This window comes from Macaca mulatta, chromosome 13 (genome assembly GCF_049350105.2).
Source record: "Macaca mulatta isolate MMU2019108-1 chromosome 13, T2T-MMU8v2.0, whole genome shotgun sequence".
Taxonomy (NCBI): Eukaryota; Metazoa; Chordata; class Mammalia; order Primates; family Cercopithecidae; genus Macaca; species Macaca mulatta.
This window is the reverse complement of record NC_133418.1, coordinates 100,265,600-100,286,104: the sequence shown is the minus strand read 5'-3', so window position 1 is coordinate 100,286,104 and position 20,505 is coordinate 100,265,600. Positions and strand designations below refer to the sequence as shown.

The 20,505-nt window shown below is 39.4% G+C and overlaps 1 protein-coding gene and 1 long non-coding RNA gene across 7 annotated transcripts in view; both read left to right on the top strand.

The window, feature by feature from the left end:
* NCOA1 (nuclear receptor coactivator 1) overlaps positions 1-20,505 on the top strand; it is a 278,197-nt gene that overhangs the window by 242,382 nt on the left and 15,310 nt on the right. For all 6 annotated transcript variants that reach the window (XM_077960057.1, XM_028831929.2, XM_028831928.2 and 3 more), the window contains 3 exons: positions 2,632-2,733; positions 5,301-5,703; positions 16,655-16,826. In XM_077960057.1, the coding sequence (XP_077816183.1) occupies positions 2,632-2,733; positions 5,301-5,703; positions 16,655-16,826 (677 nt within the window). The remainder of the gene's footprint in view (positions 1-2,631; positions 2,734-5,300; positions 5,704-16,654; positions 16,827-20,505) is intronic.
* LOC144333890 (uncharacterized) lies at positions 7,514-10,406 on the top strand. Its single transcript, XR_013403022.1, has 2 exons — positions 7,514-7,656; positions 7,797-10,406. It is a non-coding gene; the product is annotated as an uncharacterized LOC144333890 (long non-coding RNA).

Genomic DNA, 20,505 nt, shown 5'->3' with positions numbered 1-20,505 from the left:
CAGCATTCCTGGCCTCTGCCCACTAGACGTCAGCAGTACCTCCTCCCCAAGTTGTGATCAGCAAAAATGTCTTGCCAAATGTCCCTTGTTTGGCAGAATCACCCCTAGATGAGAACCTCTAGGCTAGATAATCATCTTTTAGGTTTCCTATAGAAGGACTTCTTGGTAAAGCATTGGGAAGAATATCCATTCCGGCAGATAAAGTGACAGCTAGCCTGAACTGCGTGTGTTTATTTTATACTTGTGAATGGGTTTGCCCTCTTCCACTGGCCACAAGCCCTACATTTCCTTTTGTTCTACAACAAGCCTTTTAACCTGTGTTTGTGTCTAAGGACTAACAACTAATCTCCTCCCATCCCCCACCTCTCTGAAAGTTAAGATTTCCAAGGAGCTAAGGAATGGAGTGATCCTTTCGGGAAGGCTTTGTTGGAATAAGTGAAACTTGACCTACTTGTTAAAAAACAAAGCATTTTAATAATTGGAGAAAAGAAGCAGGTCAAAGTAGGACAGATGTACACAGCACTACATTGCACACACAGATAGTCAGGGGAGGAAAAAAATGAACAAGGGTTAATTCAAGCGCAGAAATAGATCAGGTTTCCTATAACAGAAAGTACTTGTAGATTTATGCTATTTAGAATAATTCCTTCTTCTTAAAAAGAGCCTGTTACTACTTGTCAGGCATCTTTCTTCCATCCCTACCCATTTCATTTGTATATTATCTCACAATTCAAAGAATATATAAATCTATATGTTTGGAATGTATTTTTACCTGTCCTCATTGCCTCCTCTCCTGTTTTTATACTTGCTGTTCCCTCTGCCTCAAGTTAACTCTGCCCTCCTCCTTGCCACCTCGCATTCTCATCCTTCAAGACTCTGCTGAGCTCACTCATGCTTCATGGTCCCTGTCTTCATCCCTAGGCTGAATGAGCTGCTCCCCTGTGCTGCCGTAGATGTGTCTGTCTATGCAGACAAAGCACCTGTGCATTTTACTGTTGTGCATTGGCTTTTGCCATTCAGTAGGGAACTCCCAGAAGGACAGGAATTTGCTCACCTTTGTAACTGCAAACTTTATACAGTATCTTGAATGTACTGAGTTTTTAAGTAAATCTTTATCAAATTAACTTGGTCTATTTAAATTTATATTCATGGTCTTTCAAGTTTAAGAAGTATATCAGTTTTGGTATTTAAGAGTCTTTTTGACTTTTAAAACTATAATGTTGGTATCTTTCTTTTTGAAGTAACTCAGAACTTCAAAAAGAAGTTTTAACTTATTCCACAATGCCTTAGAGTTGTCATTTTAACATTTATATTATAATGAGCTTTTCCCAAAAATTGGTTTGTTTTCTGATCTAATGGGAGTCAGAAAATGACTGAAGCTAGAATTAAGAGTTGAGCTATTTGGTGACAAGAGATTTAATCACGTTTATAGCTCTTTGGATTCTTAGAAAACTTTTGTAGGCTTTCTAGTTTATGTACAATATATTGAAATATATTAATGTATGATATATACATATAATTTGTGTTATACAAGGTATAATATAAACATAAAATAGTATTAATATTATTGTTACTGTTATCTTCCTGAATAGTTTATTCATATCAAATTACTGAGGAAGAAATTTTTTAAGCTATAGATTGTTGGCAAGAAAATCTCATTTCCAAGAATACTTCTTTTGTTATCAGATACAGTTAAGGCATACCTGGCATGCCTATGACCTGGAACCCTAATCCTGATCTAGACTGATCTTCCAAACCAGTGTTCATAGAAAACTGTTCTGGGAGATGGGTATTAATGGTTAGATGTCAGAAAAAAAGGTTCATGATAAATAAATTGCATAGTATATCCCTTCTTGGAGATCCACAATGTGCTTTTGGCCAATTAAAGGCTTATAAAATTTCTGCAGTAAATAAATCTATTTTACCTTGTGTAACCCATCATTTCCAATACTTAATACAGCACAGAATGCTGTTTTCCCAGCACATCTATTAATATCCTGCAGAACAATGTTTTTTAGCATATCAATTTGGGAAACTGGTCTAAAGTAATTACTTTTTCTAGTTAAATAATCCATTTTTTCAGACCATTTGTTTCTTACGTAATACTGTCTAGCTAATGAAATCATATTGGATTTTCCCCAAATATGTATTCACCAGACATAGTACCTCCAAGTGAGAATACCATCCAGCTTGCTCAACTTTCCCTTCATCTTCCAGACCTTTGTAAAATGTGCCCTTATTGTATACCTGCTTTTACATTTATAATATTTTAAGACCTAAGGCTGATATTTCTTCTTCTCCATTACAGCAGTTATCTAAAATAACTATTAACATGTTTTTTTTGTTGTTGTTTGTTTGTTTTTGAGACAGAGTCTCGCTCTGTCACCTAGGCTGGAGTGCAATGTGTATCCCACTTTTAAATACTTTGCCATAGTGTTTTGGAGGCAAATAAGTGTTTTATAAATGTTAGAAACTACCAGCCTTTTGGAAAATAAACATAGGAAATAATTTTACCAAACCTGCAACACTAAAACTTTTTAGTAGTCAATAGAAAGTTTGTGTTACTTTCTAAGGCCAGTGTTGTGCTTGTGTGTAGAAATATGGTATCTTACTGTTTCCATTTTTCTCTAGTTGATACACCAAAATCGGCAAGCTATCTTAAACCAGTTTGCAGCAACTGCTCCTGTTGGCATCAATATGAGATCAGGCATGCAACAGCAAATTACACCTCAGGTAATGTGAGAAAACCAGACGTCATTAGTACTTCTTTAACCCACACAGTGTTTCGTAAAGTGTTGACTTGAGTGTCTTTGAAATGGTCTGTGAGCTGATCTTTTAATGATGTTTGTAGTGTAGTTTTCTTCTAGAATGAATTAATTACTTTGATACCTCTTACTGATATTTGATCTAAAGCAAATGGTGCTTTGTTTTGTTTTATTGTTATTATTGTCATTGTTATTGGATACCGGATGACTAAGTAGAAAAAGCTCTTATTGCTGTAGTGAATAGCACCAGTAACAGGAAGCCTCTGATATGAAACTATGTGAACGGTACCCGAAACCTGATCAAAACCCAGTCACATTGCTAAGCTGTCTTAACTATCTTGTGTACTATATTCAGTCTGAACATCAGCATTTTCTAGCTTTTATTTATTTTTTAAATCCCTTTTTTAATAAACCCAGTGCCATTAGAACTTTAAACATAAAAAGAACTAGGTGGACTTCTAAATGTTACCTAGTACTCACTCCCTACTTTACCCCCATACATACTTAAAAATTCTTTGTTTCAACTACTTACTTTTATTTCATAACAAAGTTGATGTAAAAGTCTGAGAGATAAGGAATTTTAGAGAGGATTCAAACAGTATTCTTTTCCTCTCCACAATATGGAACTAGATGGATTACGGGCAAATACAGGAAGCCAGCACCTGTATTATTAAAAGGGATAAGTACAGCCATGCATCACTTAAAGACAGGGATATGTTCTGAAAAATGTGTTTTTAGGCAACTTTGTAATTGCGCAAATGTCATAGAGTGTATTTACACAAACCTACATGGTATAGCTTACTTACACATCCTGGCTATGTGTATATCCTATTGCTCCTAGGCTACAAACGTGTACAGCATGTTACTGTACTGAATACTGTAGTCAATTGTTATGGTATTTGTATATCAAGACGTACCTAAACATGGAATAGGTACAGTAAAATACTGTAGTACTATAACCTTATGGGACCACCGAATTTGGTCCGTCGTGTGCAACTGAAATGTCTTATTACTAAAATGCCTTATTGCTGAAATGTCTTTATGCATCATGTGACTGCATTGACTGAAGCTGTTGGTAAGCAGCAGATATTGACATCTTCATGGATCCAGATTTCAGTTTCTGTGTCTTACAAGTTATCAATCTTAGTGCTAGCTAATTCAGGAGTAATTAGGTTGTAAGGAAATAAGACCCCACTTTTGGATTCACATAAAGATAATTCCTATCAGAAAGTCTTATTTCATAGTGTCTTCTAGATTCAACTGTATGTAGTTGGCAAGAGCTGTATGCTTTAACCAGATTCTCAATCTGAATTGACATTTTCTGAAGAAGCCTTTATTGATATGCCATGTTATATTGAAAAAGTGATTTTAACCTAATTTGACCACTTTTTTCCTCATCCATAATATTACAACTGTTAAACCACTTACACTAATGCCTGGAATAATCTGAAACTCCAGTAATGATACAACATAGCTCTTTTCATTTATTTTTTTTTTACTATTTTATTTCTACTTATTTTCTTTTTAAGTGATATTTTCTTAGGCATTGGATCCTAGATTTCTGAATCTTCCTTTTTTAATGGTATTTGTAGGTTTTTTCTAATTGTAAAGGTAATACATGTTCATTGTAGATAATTTGGTAAATACAGAAAAGTATAATGAAGAAAATTAAAATCACCTATAATCGTATTTTATTTGTTTAAATAAAGTCGGATAATGATCTCAGTGAGGAAAGAGGAAAACTAAGTTTCTTCTTACCAGAAACACAGTAAATTTTTTGGAATTGAAAAAGTCTTCTGCCGGGCACGGTGGCTCAAGCCTGTAATCCCAGCACTTTGGGAGGCCGAGACGGGCGGATCACGAGGTCAGGAGATCGAGACCATCCTGGCTAACACAGTGAAACCCCGTCTCTACTAAAAATACAAAAAACTTAGCAGGGCGAGGTGGCAGGCGCCTGTAGTCCCAGCTACTCGGGAGGCTGAGGCAGGAGAATGGCGTGAACCTGGGAGGCGGAGTTTGCAGTGAGCTGAGATCCGGCCACTGCACTCCAGCCTGGGTAACAGAGCGAGACTCCGTCTCAAAAAAAAAAAAAAGAAAAAAAGAAAAAGTCTTCTAATGATCTAATGAAGGATAGGACAGAAGTAATTAAGCACATTTTCTTTCACCTCCTTATGGTTTTCATGTTTCTCTTAATAATGTTCATGGCCAATATTGTAATACTAATCAATATATACTTTCTTTGAATTTTTCAGTTCTGTGTAACTTTTAATTGAGAATTTACGTGCTCGTTTATAATGGTCAGATATTGTTTAGCATTTCTTGACTACTTTTAGTCTGTAAAATGTACTTAATTCATTTTTTCTCCTGTGTTTGTTACTTGAGGTTTTTGTTCCTTTTCTGTTTTAGTTTCCCTTGTACAGTGATAATTGCTATGTACTTTATTGCCCCACGAAAGTAGGCTTTAATCCAATAAACTCTCCAGGATAGAGAGTGATTATAATAATTTTAGTAAGTGAGTTTTTTCCTGCTTTTCAGCCACCCCTGAACGCTCAAATGTTGGCACAACGTCAGCGGGAATTGTACAGTCAACAGCACCGACAGAGGCAGCTAATACAGCAGCAAAGAGCCATGCTTATGAGGCAACAAAGCTTTGGGAACAACCTCCCTCCCTCATCTGGACTACCAGTTCAAATGGGGAACCCCCGTCTTCCTCAGGGTGCTCCACAGCAATTCCCCTATCCACCAAACTATGGTACAAATCCAGGAACCCCACCTGCTTCTACCAGCCCGTTTTCACAACTAGCAGCAAATCCTGAAGCATCCTTGGCCAACCGCAACAGCATGGTGAGCAGAGGCATGACAGGAAACATGGGAGGACAGTTTGGCACTGGAATCAATCCTCAGATACAGCAGAATGTCTTCCAGTATCCAGGAGCAGGTAGGAGGGTCACAACTTTATGTTGTTCTAAGTAATCCATACAGGCTTAGGTCTCTCTCCACCTTCATGTCCTTGCTCGGACATTAAAACAGTGTGTGGAAGAGGAAAGACACTGACTGACATGGGAGTCTGGAGACCCAGGATTCAGACTCAGCTTTTGACACTAAATGACTGGTTTGAGGCTTATCTCCCTTTTGTAGCTGAGATGATTGAATTAGAGGATCTGTAAGGACCTGTCTGACTCTAAAATTTTGAGCATTTTGTATACAAAGTACATTCCCTTTTTTTTTTTCTTTTTTGTTAGACGGAGTCTCACTGTGTCATCCAGGCTGGGAGTGCAGTGGCGCAATCTCAGCTCACTGCACCCTCCACCTCCTGGGCTCAAGTGATTCTCCTGCCTCAACCTCCCGAGTAGCTGGGATTACAGGCATGCGCCACCGCGCCCAGCTAATTTTTGTATTTTTAGTAGAGACAGGGTTTCACCATGTTGCTCAGACTGGTCTTGAACTCCTGACCTCAGGTAAGCCACCACACCCAGCCTGTTCTCTTATTTTTTAATTTCTCTCATTGATCTCTATGAGAATTCAGTGAAAGTGTTCCCCACACAATGGATTTTAGTACATTAATTCAAAATTCGCATGTGGTTTTTTCACTGTGTGTGAGATTTTGTTTTTGCCAATTTGCACAAGGATAATTTATCTCCACAGGGTATCTCAGACTACTCATTGGTGTCATCACTCTCAGCTGCTGCTGTTGCAGCTTCCTCTCCAGCCTCAGTCAACTTTCTGGCTTCCAAAAATTTTTTTCTTTTTTAACCTTTCTTTGGCACTGACTTCCATTCTCTTTGTCCTGGGTGATAATATCTTTTCTTATTTCTTTTCTGTCACTTTGAGATTCTAATAGGTAATGACAGTGATACACACCTGATTAGTCTACTCTGTTTAATCAGACTTTTATGCAAAATTAATTGTCAATTCCTGAAAAATAATTGAAATAAATCCCTTGATTATATAAATGAAAGAAAATAGGTAAATTTTAAGACTGCTTAAAAATGAATTTCAATGAGAAGGCTGCTGTTTGACTTGAATAAAATGTCGAAGTTATACAGATATTTTTGACATGGCAGTATGCTTATCAGTTTTGACAGCCAAATCAATTTAGAGTTTCCATTGTGATGGTAGCAAGTACTAAAATCCTTTGACTATCAAATTAAGTATCTAAAGATTTGTGCTAGAGCACCAGAACTTTCAAAGAGATTTTAATCAAAATTATGCCACATCAGTTTCTTTGTCCTCAAGACAATGAAGTCATCTTTGGCTGGTTTATATCACTGACACTATCTGTGTGGGCAAGAAAAGGATTATAAATCCATATTTTAATTATATGGTTGCCTGAACAAGAGTGTGGCCTTCAAAAGGGTTTTGTTTCCATGTGTCTTACAATTTCTGTATGCAAAGAATTTGACAAAGCTTTTTCACTTTAGCTTGCAGAAGTACTTCCTCCAACATTAGAAGACTTATGTAGTTATCTGCATCCCCATTCCTCCTCCAAAATGACAATCTGACTAAAACAGCAAATGGGTTTTTAGCAGCATTCCTGATATTGATTGCAGAGCCCTAGATCAAAATATTTATCTCCTGCGTTAGGGGAAAAACTAACTAGAAGTAAGCCAAACATTAATAAATTCCTCATGAAATTATTCTAAGGATTTTTTTCTATTAAAAAAATAGAAATAGTATTTCTGTCCATTTTCAGGCATGCACTTTAAAGTTTCCTCTGGAAAGTCAAGAAAGGAGGACTTTATATCCTGCTTTTCTTTCTTTTTTTTTTTTTTTTTTTTTTTTGAGACGGAGTCTCGCTCTGTCACCCAGGCTGGAGTGCGGTGGCCGGATCTCAGCTCACTGCAAGCTCCGCCTCCCGGGTTCACGCCATTCTCCTGCCTCAGCCTCCCGAGTAGCTGGGACTACAGGCGCCCGCCACCTCGCCCGGCTAGTTTTTTTTTGTATTTTTTAGTACAGACGGGGTTTCACCGTGTTAGCCAGGATGGTCTTGATCTCCTGACCTCGTGATCCGCCCGTCTCGGCCTCCCAAAGTGCTGGGATTACAGGCGTGAGCCACCGCGCCCGGCGACAAGTTTCTTTCACAGCTGTGGGTCTAGTCTTTGATCTGAGTTGTGTCAGCATAGAACAAAGTGAGCTGAAATAATGGAGTGGGTGGAGCTTCCTCTTTCCCCGTACCATGATGGGAAAGATGTGTTGCCACCTATCGTGAGTATCTGGTGCCTGGGTTTTTCTTCCAGACCAACTTTTGATTGACAAAAATATTTTCACAAAATAATAATTTGCTTTTTATAAAGTCAGCATTCATACTACAAACAAAACCCAGAAGCTGCGTGCAGTGAAGAGAACAGCGGTTTCATCCAGTTGCAAACTGAAATGAAATGGCAGGGCTGTCAGTTCTTCCATGGACTGCTTCAAAATAATACTGGAAAAATGTTTAGTTTTTCTGGAAAGAATAAGAACGTTTAAAGATGCGATATTTTAAATTTCTGTCACCACTCTTAATTATAAACTTGCTCCAAATTGATCGGCAGTCTGGTAGAGGACCAGGTTTTGTGTTGGCACAAAATCAAGTTCTGGAAAAGTTCCAGCCTTTTCAAAAACAAAAACAGTTTATTGTGGCTTAAGGAAATCCAGATAGAAGGGCTCTTTGGCCTTTGTTGGTTTTATGCTTCTATTCCTAAGAAATAGGAAGTACCAAAATATATGTGTTCCCAACATGTTTCCAGGTTTGACAAATTAAGGTCCATAATCCAGCCCACTTGTTTTGGTTAATAAAGTTTTACTGGAACACAGCCATGCTTACTGCTCTATGTATTATCTATGGCTGGTTTCACACAGAAGAGTTGAGTAGTTGTTCAAGAAACTTTATGGCCTGCAAAACTGAAAACATGTATTATCTGGCCCTTTGCAGAAAAAGCTTGCTGATTTCTGTGTTAAGTGATGACAGTAAAACCAATGAATAACTGCATTAGCTTTGCTTTATATCCTTTGCTTTCACCTCTTTCTGATTAATATAGGCCCCAAGTAAATAAAGGAACATGTAAGTCATAGTAATGGCAGAGTAAGTTTTCTTGTATTTCTGAAAACAAGAAACTTCTAGGCTACCATGCTATGATGATGAGTGTGCAAGAACAGAATCAGACATTTAGAAATTGTTGTCTATTAACACAGTATTCAAAGTAAATATCAGAAATTGGTTTCTTTAGTGTATCTGCCCACTTCATGGATTCCTTGAAGCCCATTTAAAGACCTCTTTTCTGTGAACTACAATAAAATCCTCTTCCACCTATTCCTCCTCAGTGATCTCATCTCCTTTTGGGGTTTCAGGGACCTTTACATGCTAGTGACTTCATTCTCTATCTCTAAACAGTATCTCTCAGCTCATATGTACAGCTGCCTACTGGATGCACATACTTGCATTTTCAACCAACACCCCAATCTTAACTTGTACAAACCTAGGCTCATCAACTCCACGTTCCCTTTTATAGTTCTGTGTTCCAGCTACAGTAAACTTTCTGAGTTCTGAGAAACAGCACAGACCTTGTTCTCTTTTACTTCCAGGGGCTTTGTACATTCTCTATACTCTATCTAAAGTATTATTCCTTTACTTCTCATTCCTATTCTTCCCTCCTCTCAGATATATCTTCCCTGCAGAGTCTTCCTGGACACTCCTAATCATAAAGTACTTGCCACCCTGTCTTAAAACCACTGGTTAACCCAGGTGTCTTTCTTTTAAATAGCAAGTTCCTTACGTGAGCAGAGTGTGACCTTTTTAACCATTGTTTCTCCAGTGCTTAGCACAGTGGTCTCACAGTAAATAGATGCTCAATGAATCTTTGAACAAATAAATTAATGGAAGTATGAATTCTAATTCTAGTTGCCACTGTCACGTGTCTGCAATGCTGGTTATGGTCGGTCTAGCAGGGAGACTTAACATAGTCTAGGCTGGCTGGGCACGGTGGCTCACACCTATAATACCAGCACTTTGGGAGGCCAAGGCAGGTGGATCACCTGAGGTCAGGAGTTTGAGACCAGTCTAGCAGACATGGTGAAACTCCGTCTGTACTAAAAATACAAAAATTAGCTGGGTGTGGTGGTGGGTGCCTGTAGTCCAGCTACTCAGGAGGCTGAGGCAGGAGAATTGCTTGAACCCAGGAGGCGGAGGTTGCAGCTAGCCAAGATCACACTACTACACTCCAGTCTGGGCAATAGAGCAAGCCTCTGTCTAAAAAAACAAAAACAAACATAGTCTAGGCAAAGATAGAACTGTAAAATTTTTCATCTAGAAGAACTAGATTATCTGATTGATGGAAGTTATCCAAGATCCAGTGTAGTAGCAGAACTGGGACCAGAACTCTTAAGCATTCCTCTGATTCATTACCCACAGGCTAGTTCTTTCTACTAAAACTCGGTCATTTCACAGAGGATTTTGAGAGAAATGAAACCACTCTCTATGATACTATAATGGTGGGTACATATCATACATTTGTCCAAACCCATAGAATGTACAATACCAAGAGTGAACCCAAATGTAACCTATGGACTCTGGGGTATGTTGATAATGAAGACAGCTGTACATGTGAGTGAGTGGAGAAGGGGTATGTAGCTCCATTTATATAATCTTTACCAAAAATAAACAAACCCTATCTAGTGAAAGAAAAAACTATAAAGTCTAAAGTTAGGAAATCTCAGTACCATCTACTCAGTTTTGCTTTGAACCTAAAACTTCTCTAAAAAATTAAGTCTTTTTTAAAATAATAAAATTAAAAGACCAACACTAAAAACAACAACAACAACAAAACAAACAACAAAAAAGTCACAACGGAAACTGTTCATTCCAGTATGGACAGGTAGAATGTGAGATGAGGCCAGAAAGAAATATCAAAAAGCTTGCTCTCATACTTGGAGTCTCTTATTTATTGTTTACTGTTGACTCCACAAAGTAATATCCAGAATACGATAAGCATCTTGTCCCTCTCACATACATATTTTTCTTTTTCTGTTTTTTCTTTTTTTTTTTTTTTTTCTCTTCTTTTGAGACAGGGTCTTGCTCTCTTGCCCACGAGTGGCATGATCATGGCTCACTGCAGTGTCCGACTCCTGGTCTTAAGTGATCCTCCCACCTCAGCCTCATGAGTAGCTAGAACTACAGGCATGTACCACTGTGCCCGGCTAACTATTCTATTTTTTATAGAAACAGATCTCACTATGTTGCCCAGGCTGGTCTCAAATTCCTGGCCTCAGGCCATCCTCCCACCTTTGCTTCCCAAAGCACTGGGATTACAGGCATGAGCCACCACACCAAGGCTATATTTTTTCTAAAAGAAATTAATTTCATCATAAATGAGGTTAAAAACACACTAATACAAGAGGTTTTTCTTTTAAGGATCACAACCAAAATAGTTTAAAATGGCGGGTTAATGCAAAGACATTAGAAGTGAAGATGGTGGCAAAACAAAAACAAAAAACCCACCCTCTAGAGTCATTCAGGAAAAAAAAAAATGCTGGGCACGGTGGCTCACACCTATAATCCCAGCACTTTGGGAGGCCGAAGCAGATAGATCACGAGGTCAGGAGTTCAAGACCAGCCTGGCCAGCATGGTGAAACCTCGTCTCTACTAAAAATACAAAAAATTAGCCAGGCATGGTGGCGCGCACTTGTAGTCCCGCTACTCGGGAGGCCGAGGCAGGAGAATCGCTTGAACCTGGGAGGCAGAGGTTGCAGTGAGCCGAGATCACACCACTGCACTCCAGCCTGAGCGACAGAGTGAGACTCCATCTCAAAAAACAAGAAAAAGAAAAAGAAAAAAAAAATGGATGCTGGGCGCAGTGGCTCATGCTTGCAATCCCAGCACTTTGGGAGGCCAAGGCAAGTTGTCACCTGAGGTCGGGAGTTCGAGACCAGCCTGACCAACATGGAGAAACCCTGACTCTACTAAAAATACAAAATTAGCTGGCCATGGTGACACATGCCTGTAATCCTAGCTACTCAGGAGGCTGAGGCAGGAGAATTGCTTGAACCCAGGAGGCGGAGGTTGTGGTGAGCCGAGATCTCACCATTGCACTCCAGCCTGGGCAACAAGAATGAAACTCTGTCTCAAAAAAAAAAAAAAAAAGAATAGAAAAAGAAAAAAAATGGAGACCCATATATTCTAAATCAAAATTACTTACCTTACATATAGAGAAAGCAGCAAGGAGAAAATATGTAGCTTCATTTATATAATCTTTACCAAAAATAAATAAACCCTATCTAGTGAAAGAAAAAACTGTAAAGTCTGAAGTTAGGTCAACTTTCATAGAAAATTTGAAATAGTTTTAAAATTGTAGCCGGGCGCGGTGGCTCAAGCCTGTAATCCCAGCACTTTGGGAGGCCGAGGCGGGCGGATCATGAGGTCAGGAGAACGAGACCATCCTGGCTAACACAGTGAAACCCCGTCTCTACTGAAAATACAAAAAATTAGCCGGGCGTGGTGGCGGGGGCCTGTAGTCCCAGCTACTCGGAGGCTGAGGCGGGAGAATGGCGTAAACCCGGGAGGCGGAGCTTGCAGTGAGCTGAGATCCGGCCACTGCACTCCAGCCTGGGCGACAGAGCCAGACTCTGCCTCAAAAAAAAAAAAAAAAAAAAAAAATTGTAGCCTGTAAGACCGGGCACGGTGGCTCACGCCTGTAATCCCAGCACTTTGGGAGGCCGAGGCGGGTGGATCACGAGGTCAGGAGATAAGTCCAGCCTGACCAATATGATGAAACCCCATCTCTACTAAAAATACAAAAATTATTTGGGCATGGTGGCATGCGCCTGTAATCCCAGCTACTCGGGAGGCTGAGACAGGAGAATTACTTGGACCCAAATGCTTGAAGCAGAGGTTGTAGTAAGCAGAGATCACACCATTGCACTCCAGCCTGGGAACAAGAGCAAAACTCGGTGTCCAAAAAAAAAAAAAAAAAAATGTAGCCTGTAATAAAAAAAAGAGTAAATTAACTACGTCTCTGGCAAATATAATGATTTTTTTTTATTTAACCAAACAAACCAAGTAAAAAGAGAAAAAAAAAATCATTGTATTAAAAATAACAAAAATTACATTAATAGTGGCAGAACACAGTAGATATTACACAGGCATATATGCATGTGTTCGCAAAGAGACATCAAGGACATAGAAACATGTTTATGATGTAATGTTGAGTGAAAGAAGCAGGTCACGGAATCTTACAGGATTTTATAAAGATGTAAAGGAATTATACTAAATTATGGGCAGTCATACTATGGCATCCTTTTTTTGCGCCTTCGTAACTTTTTCTGCCTTAAAAGTATTTAACTGTGAGATGTGTTTTGTCAGGAAAAAAAAACAAAAAGCAAAAAAAACAGAGTGCTAGCACTAAACATTTTTTAGAAAACATTTTATTCTTTTAAATTGTTATGGATATCTACTTTTGGCCAAAGGAATAACAGGGACCAGATTTATTTTCCCATCTGAAACAAATAAATAAAAAACAGACAAAGTACGTTCAATAGTAGTTCTTGAGATTGTCCAGACTGTGCTGCAGGGAGGGAGAATCCAGTAGGAGCCAGGACATTTCCCTGAACTGAGGAGGTAGAGCTGGCAGTCTGGGAAAGCTAAGGCACCTAGAGGTAGCAGGGCACAATACCAGAGAGGACAGCACTACATAGAGAATTGTAGGATATGCAGAGGGTCCCATTCAGCTGAGAGCTGCTGCCCACACGCAGGCATGCATGTATGTGTGTACAAATCAAGGCCAGAGAAAACCACCTGAAAAGCTAAGAGGGAACAATCTTCAAAGTTCACACAGGGCCAGCTCCTCTTCCTACCAGCCAGAGTAGAAAACCCTGTAATTCAGGGGGTATCAAGTAGAATACTCAGAGATGGTTTGCCTCGGTAGTGGGGCAAATTCATAAGGCCTAAACTCTGCTCTTGTCTCATTAGGCACAAGACCTAAAGAATTAACCTGTTTCCATGTAACCTAACCATAGCCCAGACAAAGGTCAAAAATATTTAAAAGAATAGAAAAAAAATCCAACACCTAACAAGGTAAAATTCACTAGGTCTGGAATCTGATTTTTAAAACTACCAGGTATGCAAAGAGATAGGAAAATACAACCTGTAATGAAGAGAAAAATCAGCCAATCAAAAATTCAGAAATTACACAGATGATAGAATTAGTAGACAGAGACATTAAAGCAATTATAAATTATAAATTCTGTATGTTCAAGAAGCAAGAGGAAGCTTGAACATGTTAAGTAGAGCCGTGGAAGTTATAAATAAAACCCAAGTCAGACTTCCAAGATGAAAACTACAGTGTCTGAGATTTAAAAAAAAAAAACTCTAGATGTGATAAACAGCAGATTAGAAATTACAGAAGAAAAAATTAGTGAACTTAAAGATATAACAATGGAAACTATCCAAAATGAAATCAGAGAAAAAAGACTTAAAAAAAAAAACTGGTAATTTACTCAAAATTGATCTTATAATTCAATGCAGAATTTCAGCATGCTTTTTGGAGACATTAACAAACATCCTAAAATGTGTATGGAAATGCAAAGGACCTAGAGTAGCCAAAACAATTTTTAAAAAGAAGAACAAAGTTGGATATCTGCCTAATTTCAGAAATTGCCATAAAGTCACAACAATCAAGACACTGTGGTACTGGTACAGCATAGAGATCACTGGAACAGAATAAAAAGTTCAGAAATAAACCCTTACTTTTATGGTCAGTTGAGTTTTGACAGTTCGGTCAGATGGCTGCTAATAAGCATCATCCTAAATAAAAAGGAATAGCCTACTGATAAGTGCTCCAAAATGGCTGAACCTCAAAAACATCATGCTAAGTGAATGCAAGCCAGACACAGAAGACCATGTATGGCTACATCTACATGAAATTCCCCCCAAAAAGCAAATCCTTTAGAGACAGAAAGCAAATCAGAGGTTACCTGGGACTAGGGGTGAGAGCAAGGATTGACTACAAACAGGTACAAGGGAATTTGGAGAATGATTAGATGTCTAAACTGGATTGTGGTAATGGCGGCACAACTCTATAAATTTACTAAAAATCGGCCGGGTGCGGTGGCTCAAGCTTGTAATCCCAGCACTTTGGGAGGGCGAGACGGGCGAATCACGAGTTCAGGAGATCGAGACCATCCTGGCTAACACGGTGAAACCCCGTCTCTACTAAAATACAAAAACTTAGCCGGGCGAGGTGGCAGGCGCCTGTACTCCCAGCTACTCGGAGGCTGAGGCAGGAGAATGGCGTGAACCCGGGAGGCGGGGCTTGCAGTGAGCTGAGATCCGGCCACTGCACTCCAGCCTGGGCAACAGAGCCAGACTCTGTCTCAAAATAAATAAATAAATAAATAAATAAATAAAATAAATTTACTAAAAATCATTGCATTATGCAGTTACAGTGTGTCAATTTCATGTTGTGTAGATTATGTCTGAATAAAGCTTAAAAAGGGGAAGGAGGAGGGGAAAAGTGGCTAACAAAACTTTCTCATTATTTTTTATTTTCTTTTTTTTTTTTTTTTTTTTTTTTTTTTTTTGAGACGGAGTCTCGCTCTGTCACCCAGGCTGGAGTGCAGTGGCCAGATCTCAGCTCACTGCAAACTCCGCCTCCCGGGTTTACGCCATTCTCCTGCCTCAGCCTCCCGAGTAGCTGGGACTACAGGCGCCCGCCACCTCGCCCGGCTAGTTTTTTGTATTTTTAGTAGAGACGGGGTTTCACTGTGTTAGCCAGGATGGTCTCGATCTCCTGACCTCGTGATCCGCCTGTCTCAGCCTCCCAAAGTGCTGGGATTACAGGCTTGAGCCACCGCGCCCGGCTATTTTTTATTTTCACACGTGACTTCTTTTTCTTTTCTTTTCTTTTCTTTCTTTTTTTTTTTTTTTTTTCTGACAGTCTTGCTCTGTCACCCAGGCTGGTGTGCAGTGGCACGATCTCGTCTCACTGCAACCTCTGCCTCCCAGGTTCAAGCCATTTTCATGCCTCAGGCTCCCAAGTAGCTGAGATAACAGGCATTTTTGTAATTTTAGTAGCGACAAGGTTTCTCATATTGGCCAGGCAGGTCTCAAATTCCTGACTTCGGGTGATCCACCCACCTCGGCCTCCCAAAGTGCTGGGATTACAGACATGAGCCACCGCACCTGGCCACACATGGCTTTTTCTTAGCTGTTTTTTTCCTTTTCAAGTTTAATTTACGGCCAGGCACGGTGGCTCACGCCTGTAATCCCAACACTTTGGGAGGCCGAGGCAGGTGGATCACCTGAGGTCAGGAGTTCGAGACCAGCCTGGCCAACATGGTGAAACCCCATCTCCTCTGAAAATACAAAAATTAGCCAGGCGCGATGGCAGGCGCCTGTAATCCCAGCTACTCAGGAGGCTGAGGCAGGAGAATTGCTTGAACCCAGGAGGCGGAGGTTGCAGTGAGCCAAGATCGTGCCAGTGCACTCCAGACTAGGTGACAGAGCAAGACTCCATCTCGGGGGGTGGGGGGGGAGTTTAATTTACTACACAAGTAATTCATCATGTATGTTCATACATATTTTTACACTTAAAAATTCATATAAGCAAAAAAGAACAGAAACAGATCATATACAATCCTGCTGCACAAATCAACATCTTAGTGAATGGAAAGCATTATTCCAGACTTACATTTATTTATCTATTGGTTTATGCTGAGATTTCTTGCCCTAGTTTAAGATACTAAATTTTTTCCATGCTCTGTTGAATACGATATTTGTAAATATGTTGCCTGACACAAAACAAGGCAAATAAGAAAGTTATTTGTAAATATATTGTGACAGATCATTTCGGGTTTTTTCATTTATGGGGTTAATAAATTTATAGTATATCAACATAAATTAATTTGTGTCAATTTACAGGAATGGTTCCCCAAGGTGAGGCCAGCTTTGCTCCATCTCTAAGCCCTGGGAGCTCCATGGTGCCGATGCCAATCCCTCCTCCTCAGAGCTCTCTGCTCCAGCAAACTCCGCCTGCCTCCGGGTATCAGTCACCAGACATGAAGGCCTGGCAGCAAGGAGCAATAGGAAACAAGTAAGGGGGCAGTTTTTATATATGAGCATCCTTGATACTGTGATACATCCCTGATACTGATAAATGCTACAATGCTTGAACCTCAGGAACATTATGCAAAGTGAAAGAAGGCCGGACACAAAAGGCCACATATGGTTACATTTATATGACGTTTCCCCGTTTATATGTGGAGACAGAAAGCCCCACATAAGAACAGCCATGTTTTCATGGGCTGATTGTATTCACAGGATAAGTAGAAGATTATTGGCTACTTCCATTTGCATAATGGAAAGAACTAAATTTTATATTATCAGCAAAGAAAAATGATTTTTAAATCTTATAAGTATCAAGTCACTTCTAAGGCAAATTTGTGTGCCAACAGTACAGAAAAGAGATCTAGTGTCCCCAACCTTTCCATCCTAACCTGAGCACATGTCAGAATATGATGAGCTCACAGCAGTAACAGCTTCCCTGGGACAGACATAGAAATGGGTACTTTTTAAAAAGTTTTCCTTTATAAGAACACTTTAAAATCTTATAAATCTGAAACCAAGAATGGCAAATGTCAGAATTCAATAGAGCTGAGTAGTGGGCACACAAGTTTCACTTTTCCCGGTGTATTTAAAGACTTTATAACAATAACAAAAGTTTTTAAGGCTTACCCCTTTTTAATCTCTAGATTTTTAGTGACCTTGACTTACCCATCTTGCTTAGAATTATCTCACTAAAGTCTTTTTTTTTTTTTTCCAAATCCTGGCTGCTGAACTTTTCACACATCACTTTGAGTTTTATAAGGATTTTAATTTGGTTGTGTCTTAGCTCTAATGACAGGGAAGCTGTCTGATCTGACAACATAATAAGTAAGGCAGTTAAAGTTGAAAACACAAGACTATATTCTTCTAAAGTTCATTGAAAGGTGAGAGAAAATCTTCATGTTAGAGAACTGTGTAAGTCCCAATGAAGACCATGTATAAATTAGGTAGAAATGGAACCGTATCTGTAATATAAGAGGAATTTAGTCTCCTAATGTATTCCAATCCCAACTTCCTAAACTCACTCTGGATTTTGTGGCCCATCATTATAATCACTACCTTATAGGCACTCTGACTCCCTTGCCCAGCTCTCCCTCTGTTGCACTTATGCCTGGCAAAATTCTCCCTAATGAAATCCAACTAAACTCTTACTTTGTACCTCCATCTAATCATCGAAATATGGCTTGGGGAAAAAAAAACAGTCATGCTGACATGTCTCAATAACCTATTTCTCTGCTCCCCTTTACAGTTAAATTCCTTAAAAGATGATACTCTATCCACTTCCCCTACTCCTACTCCTTGTTGAACTAATCAGGCTTTCATTCCTATCATTCCACAAAAAAGTGTCCTTGTCAAGATAGTTAAATGTCCTCTTCAGTGCCAAAAGCAATGCTCATCAGTAGCATTTGACATATTTGAGCATTATTCTTTCTTGAAGCTCTTCATTTGGTTTCTAGAACAACTCTCTCGAGAAAAGTGACTCTCCTCCTATCACTTAGTCTCCTTTAGGATCTTTCTCATCTCCATGACCTCCATTTGAGGGCCCCAGAGTTGATTCTAGGACCTCTTCCCCATACCCACTCCCTCCTTTGGTTACATCACCCATCTTACTATTGTCAATGCCTGTTTCTATATTTGACTCCCAAATTTAAACCTCCAGTGCAGATGGCTTTCCTGAACACCATACTGTATATCCAGCTGCCCAACCAATATCTCCACTTACAAATCTAATAGGCATCTCACACTTAACATGATGAAAACTAAAGTGATATTTTCACCAGACCTGCTCCTCTGGGTTACTTTTTCCCATTTCAGTAAATGACAACTCCATGTTCCACTTGTCCAGAAGAAAAGTCTTTCTCTTTCTCACATCACATCAGCAAATCATGTCAGCTTCTTAACACCTCTCTCTTCTTACCAATTCCACTTGTGCACCTTAGTGCAAGCCACAATCATCTTTTCCCTGGACCATTCCAGTAACTTCCTCTCCTGCTTCCACCCTTGTTGCACCATCATTTAATCTCCACATGGTAGCCAGAGCCATGCTTTTAAAACGTGAGGCAAAGTATGTCAGTCCTTTACGCACAACTCATCCATTAGCACCCCATCTTACTCAAAATACAGAATAGGGCCCGTAAAACCCCACATCATCTTGTTCCTGGATACCTCTCTGATCCCATCTGTTATTCTCACTGCTCACTCTGCCACACTGGCTTCCTTTTATCCTTCTGCTCCTCAGATGTGCTAAGTACACTGCAAACTCAGGATGTTTGCATTTTTTAATCTCTCTGCTGGAATGTTCTTCCCTCAGTGGCCACATGGTTTGTCTCTCACACTTCAAGTCTTTCCTTAAATGTCACTTTGTTAGAAACAGACGTTAAATGTCACCTTATTACACTTCCCTGGCCATCATTTATGAAATAATAGCATTTTCTACCCCTGGCGCCTCCTTTCCATTCTTTTTTTTTTTTTTTTTTTCATAGTGATTAACACTTGACATACTGTGCGATAGTCTATTTATTTGTGATTTTTCTTCTCCATCTAGAATATGAGCATCATAAGAGCAAGAACTATATTTTGTATTACTTCTGTGTCTCCATCGTCTGGAATAGGGAGGCCCTTTATCTACATCTGTTGAATAAATGAGTGCAAATACTCCCTAAGTCAATGTCTTGGATTCAGATTCAAATATGGATGTAGGTTTTTGTTGTATTTTAGTAGTTTTTGCAAACTTTGACTTTCCAGATCATTTGGAAAACAGTTACCATCAACTCTTGAAACACTCACACTTGTTCATTTGGTTCATATGCAGAAGTTTATTAGTCAACATAAGCACTGTGTATTAGCGTATATCACCTGGAGACGGTGACCGCTCACTATCTCTGTCACACAACGCAAGATACCATGAGGAACACTGAAAACCCCTGCTGCCAATTAACAAAGAATCTAGTTGGTGAGGGGGCAGGTCAGAGACAATCAAAACATGAAACGGTCAGAGAACCATTAAGTAGAATGATGTAATAGAGTTCAGAGGTAGTACAATGTAATTCTTTTTCCTTATCTCTCTGGTGGCAAGAGAAAGAAATGGTTAAACAAACGTGTGTGTCCTGGAACTGGGTGGTGCTTCTGTGTAAGGCTGGTTGATGGGAGAATCCCATTGCTTATTAGCATTTTAAAGGATAAGAAGTCCTGTTGTTTAACCTTTTGTTTCTCAGACTTATTAGACCAGGGACTCCCCTGCTTGTTAATACCTGTAATATCTGTGGAACCCACTCTGGGTCAGAGTATTCATCCTTCTCTTTTTCCCATCATTTAGTGACTACCAAAGACCTAGTGCTACCCTGAGAAAACTGTGATAGCTGCTACAAAGCAGACAGGAAAGCAGAGTGAGGAAGAGGGCCTGTGAGTGTTGGACTTTAGGTGCCAGTGAACCCAGATGTCTTTCTAGGACCTGGGACAGTGGTTGCAGCTGCAGAAGAGCTTGGTCTTCTTCCCTTAATGGAAGATGCCAAAATGGAACTATTGGCAGGAGCAATTTGAAAGAACTTAAACTAATATACAGTCCCAAATATTAATTTGAAAGGATATTAAGCCCTAAATTTTTTTCCATAAGTATGACATCATTGCAGTCCTTGAAGCTTCCACATGCATTAACTTACATAGCTTTG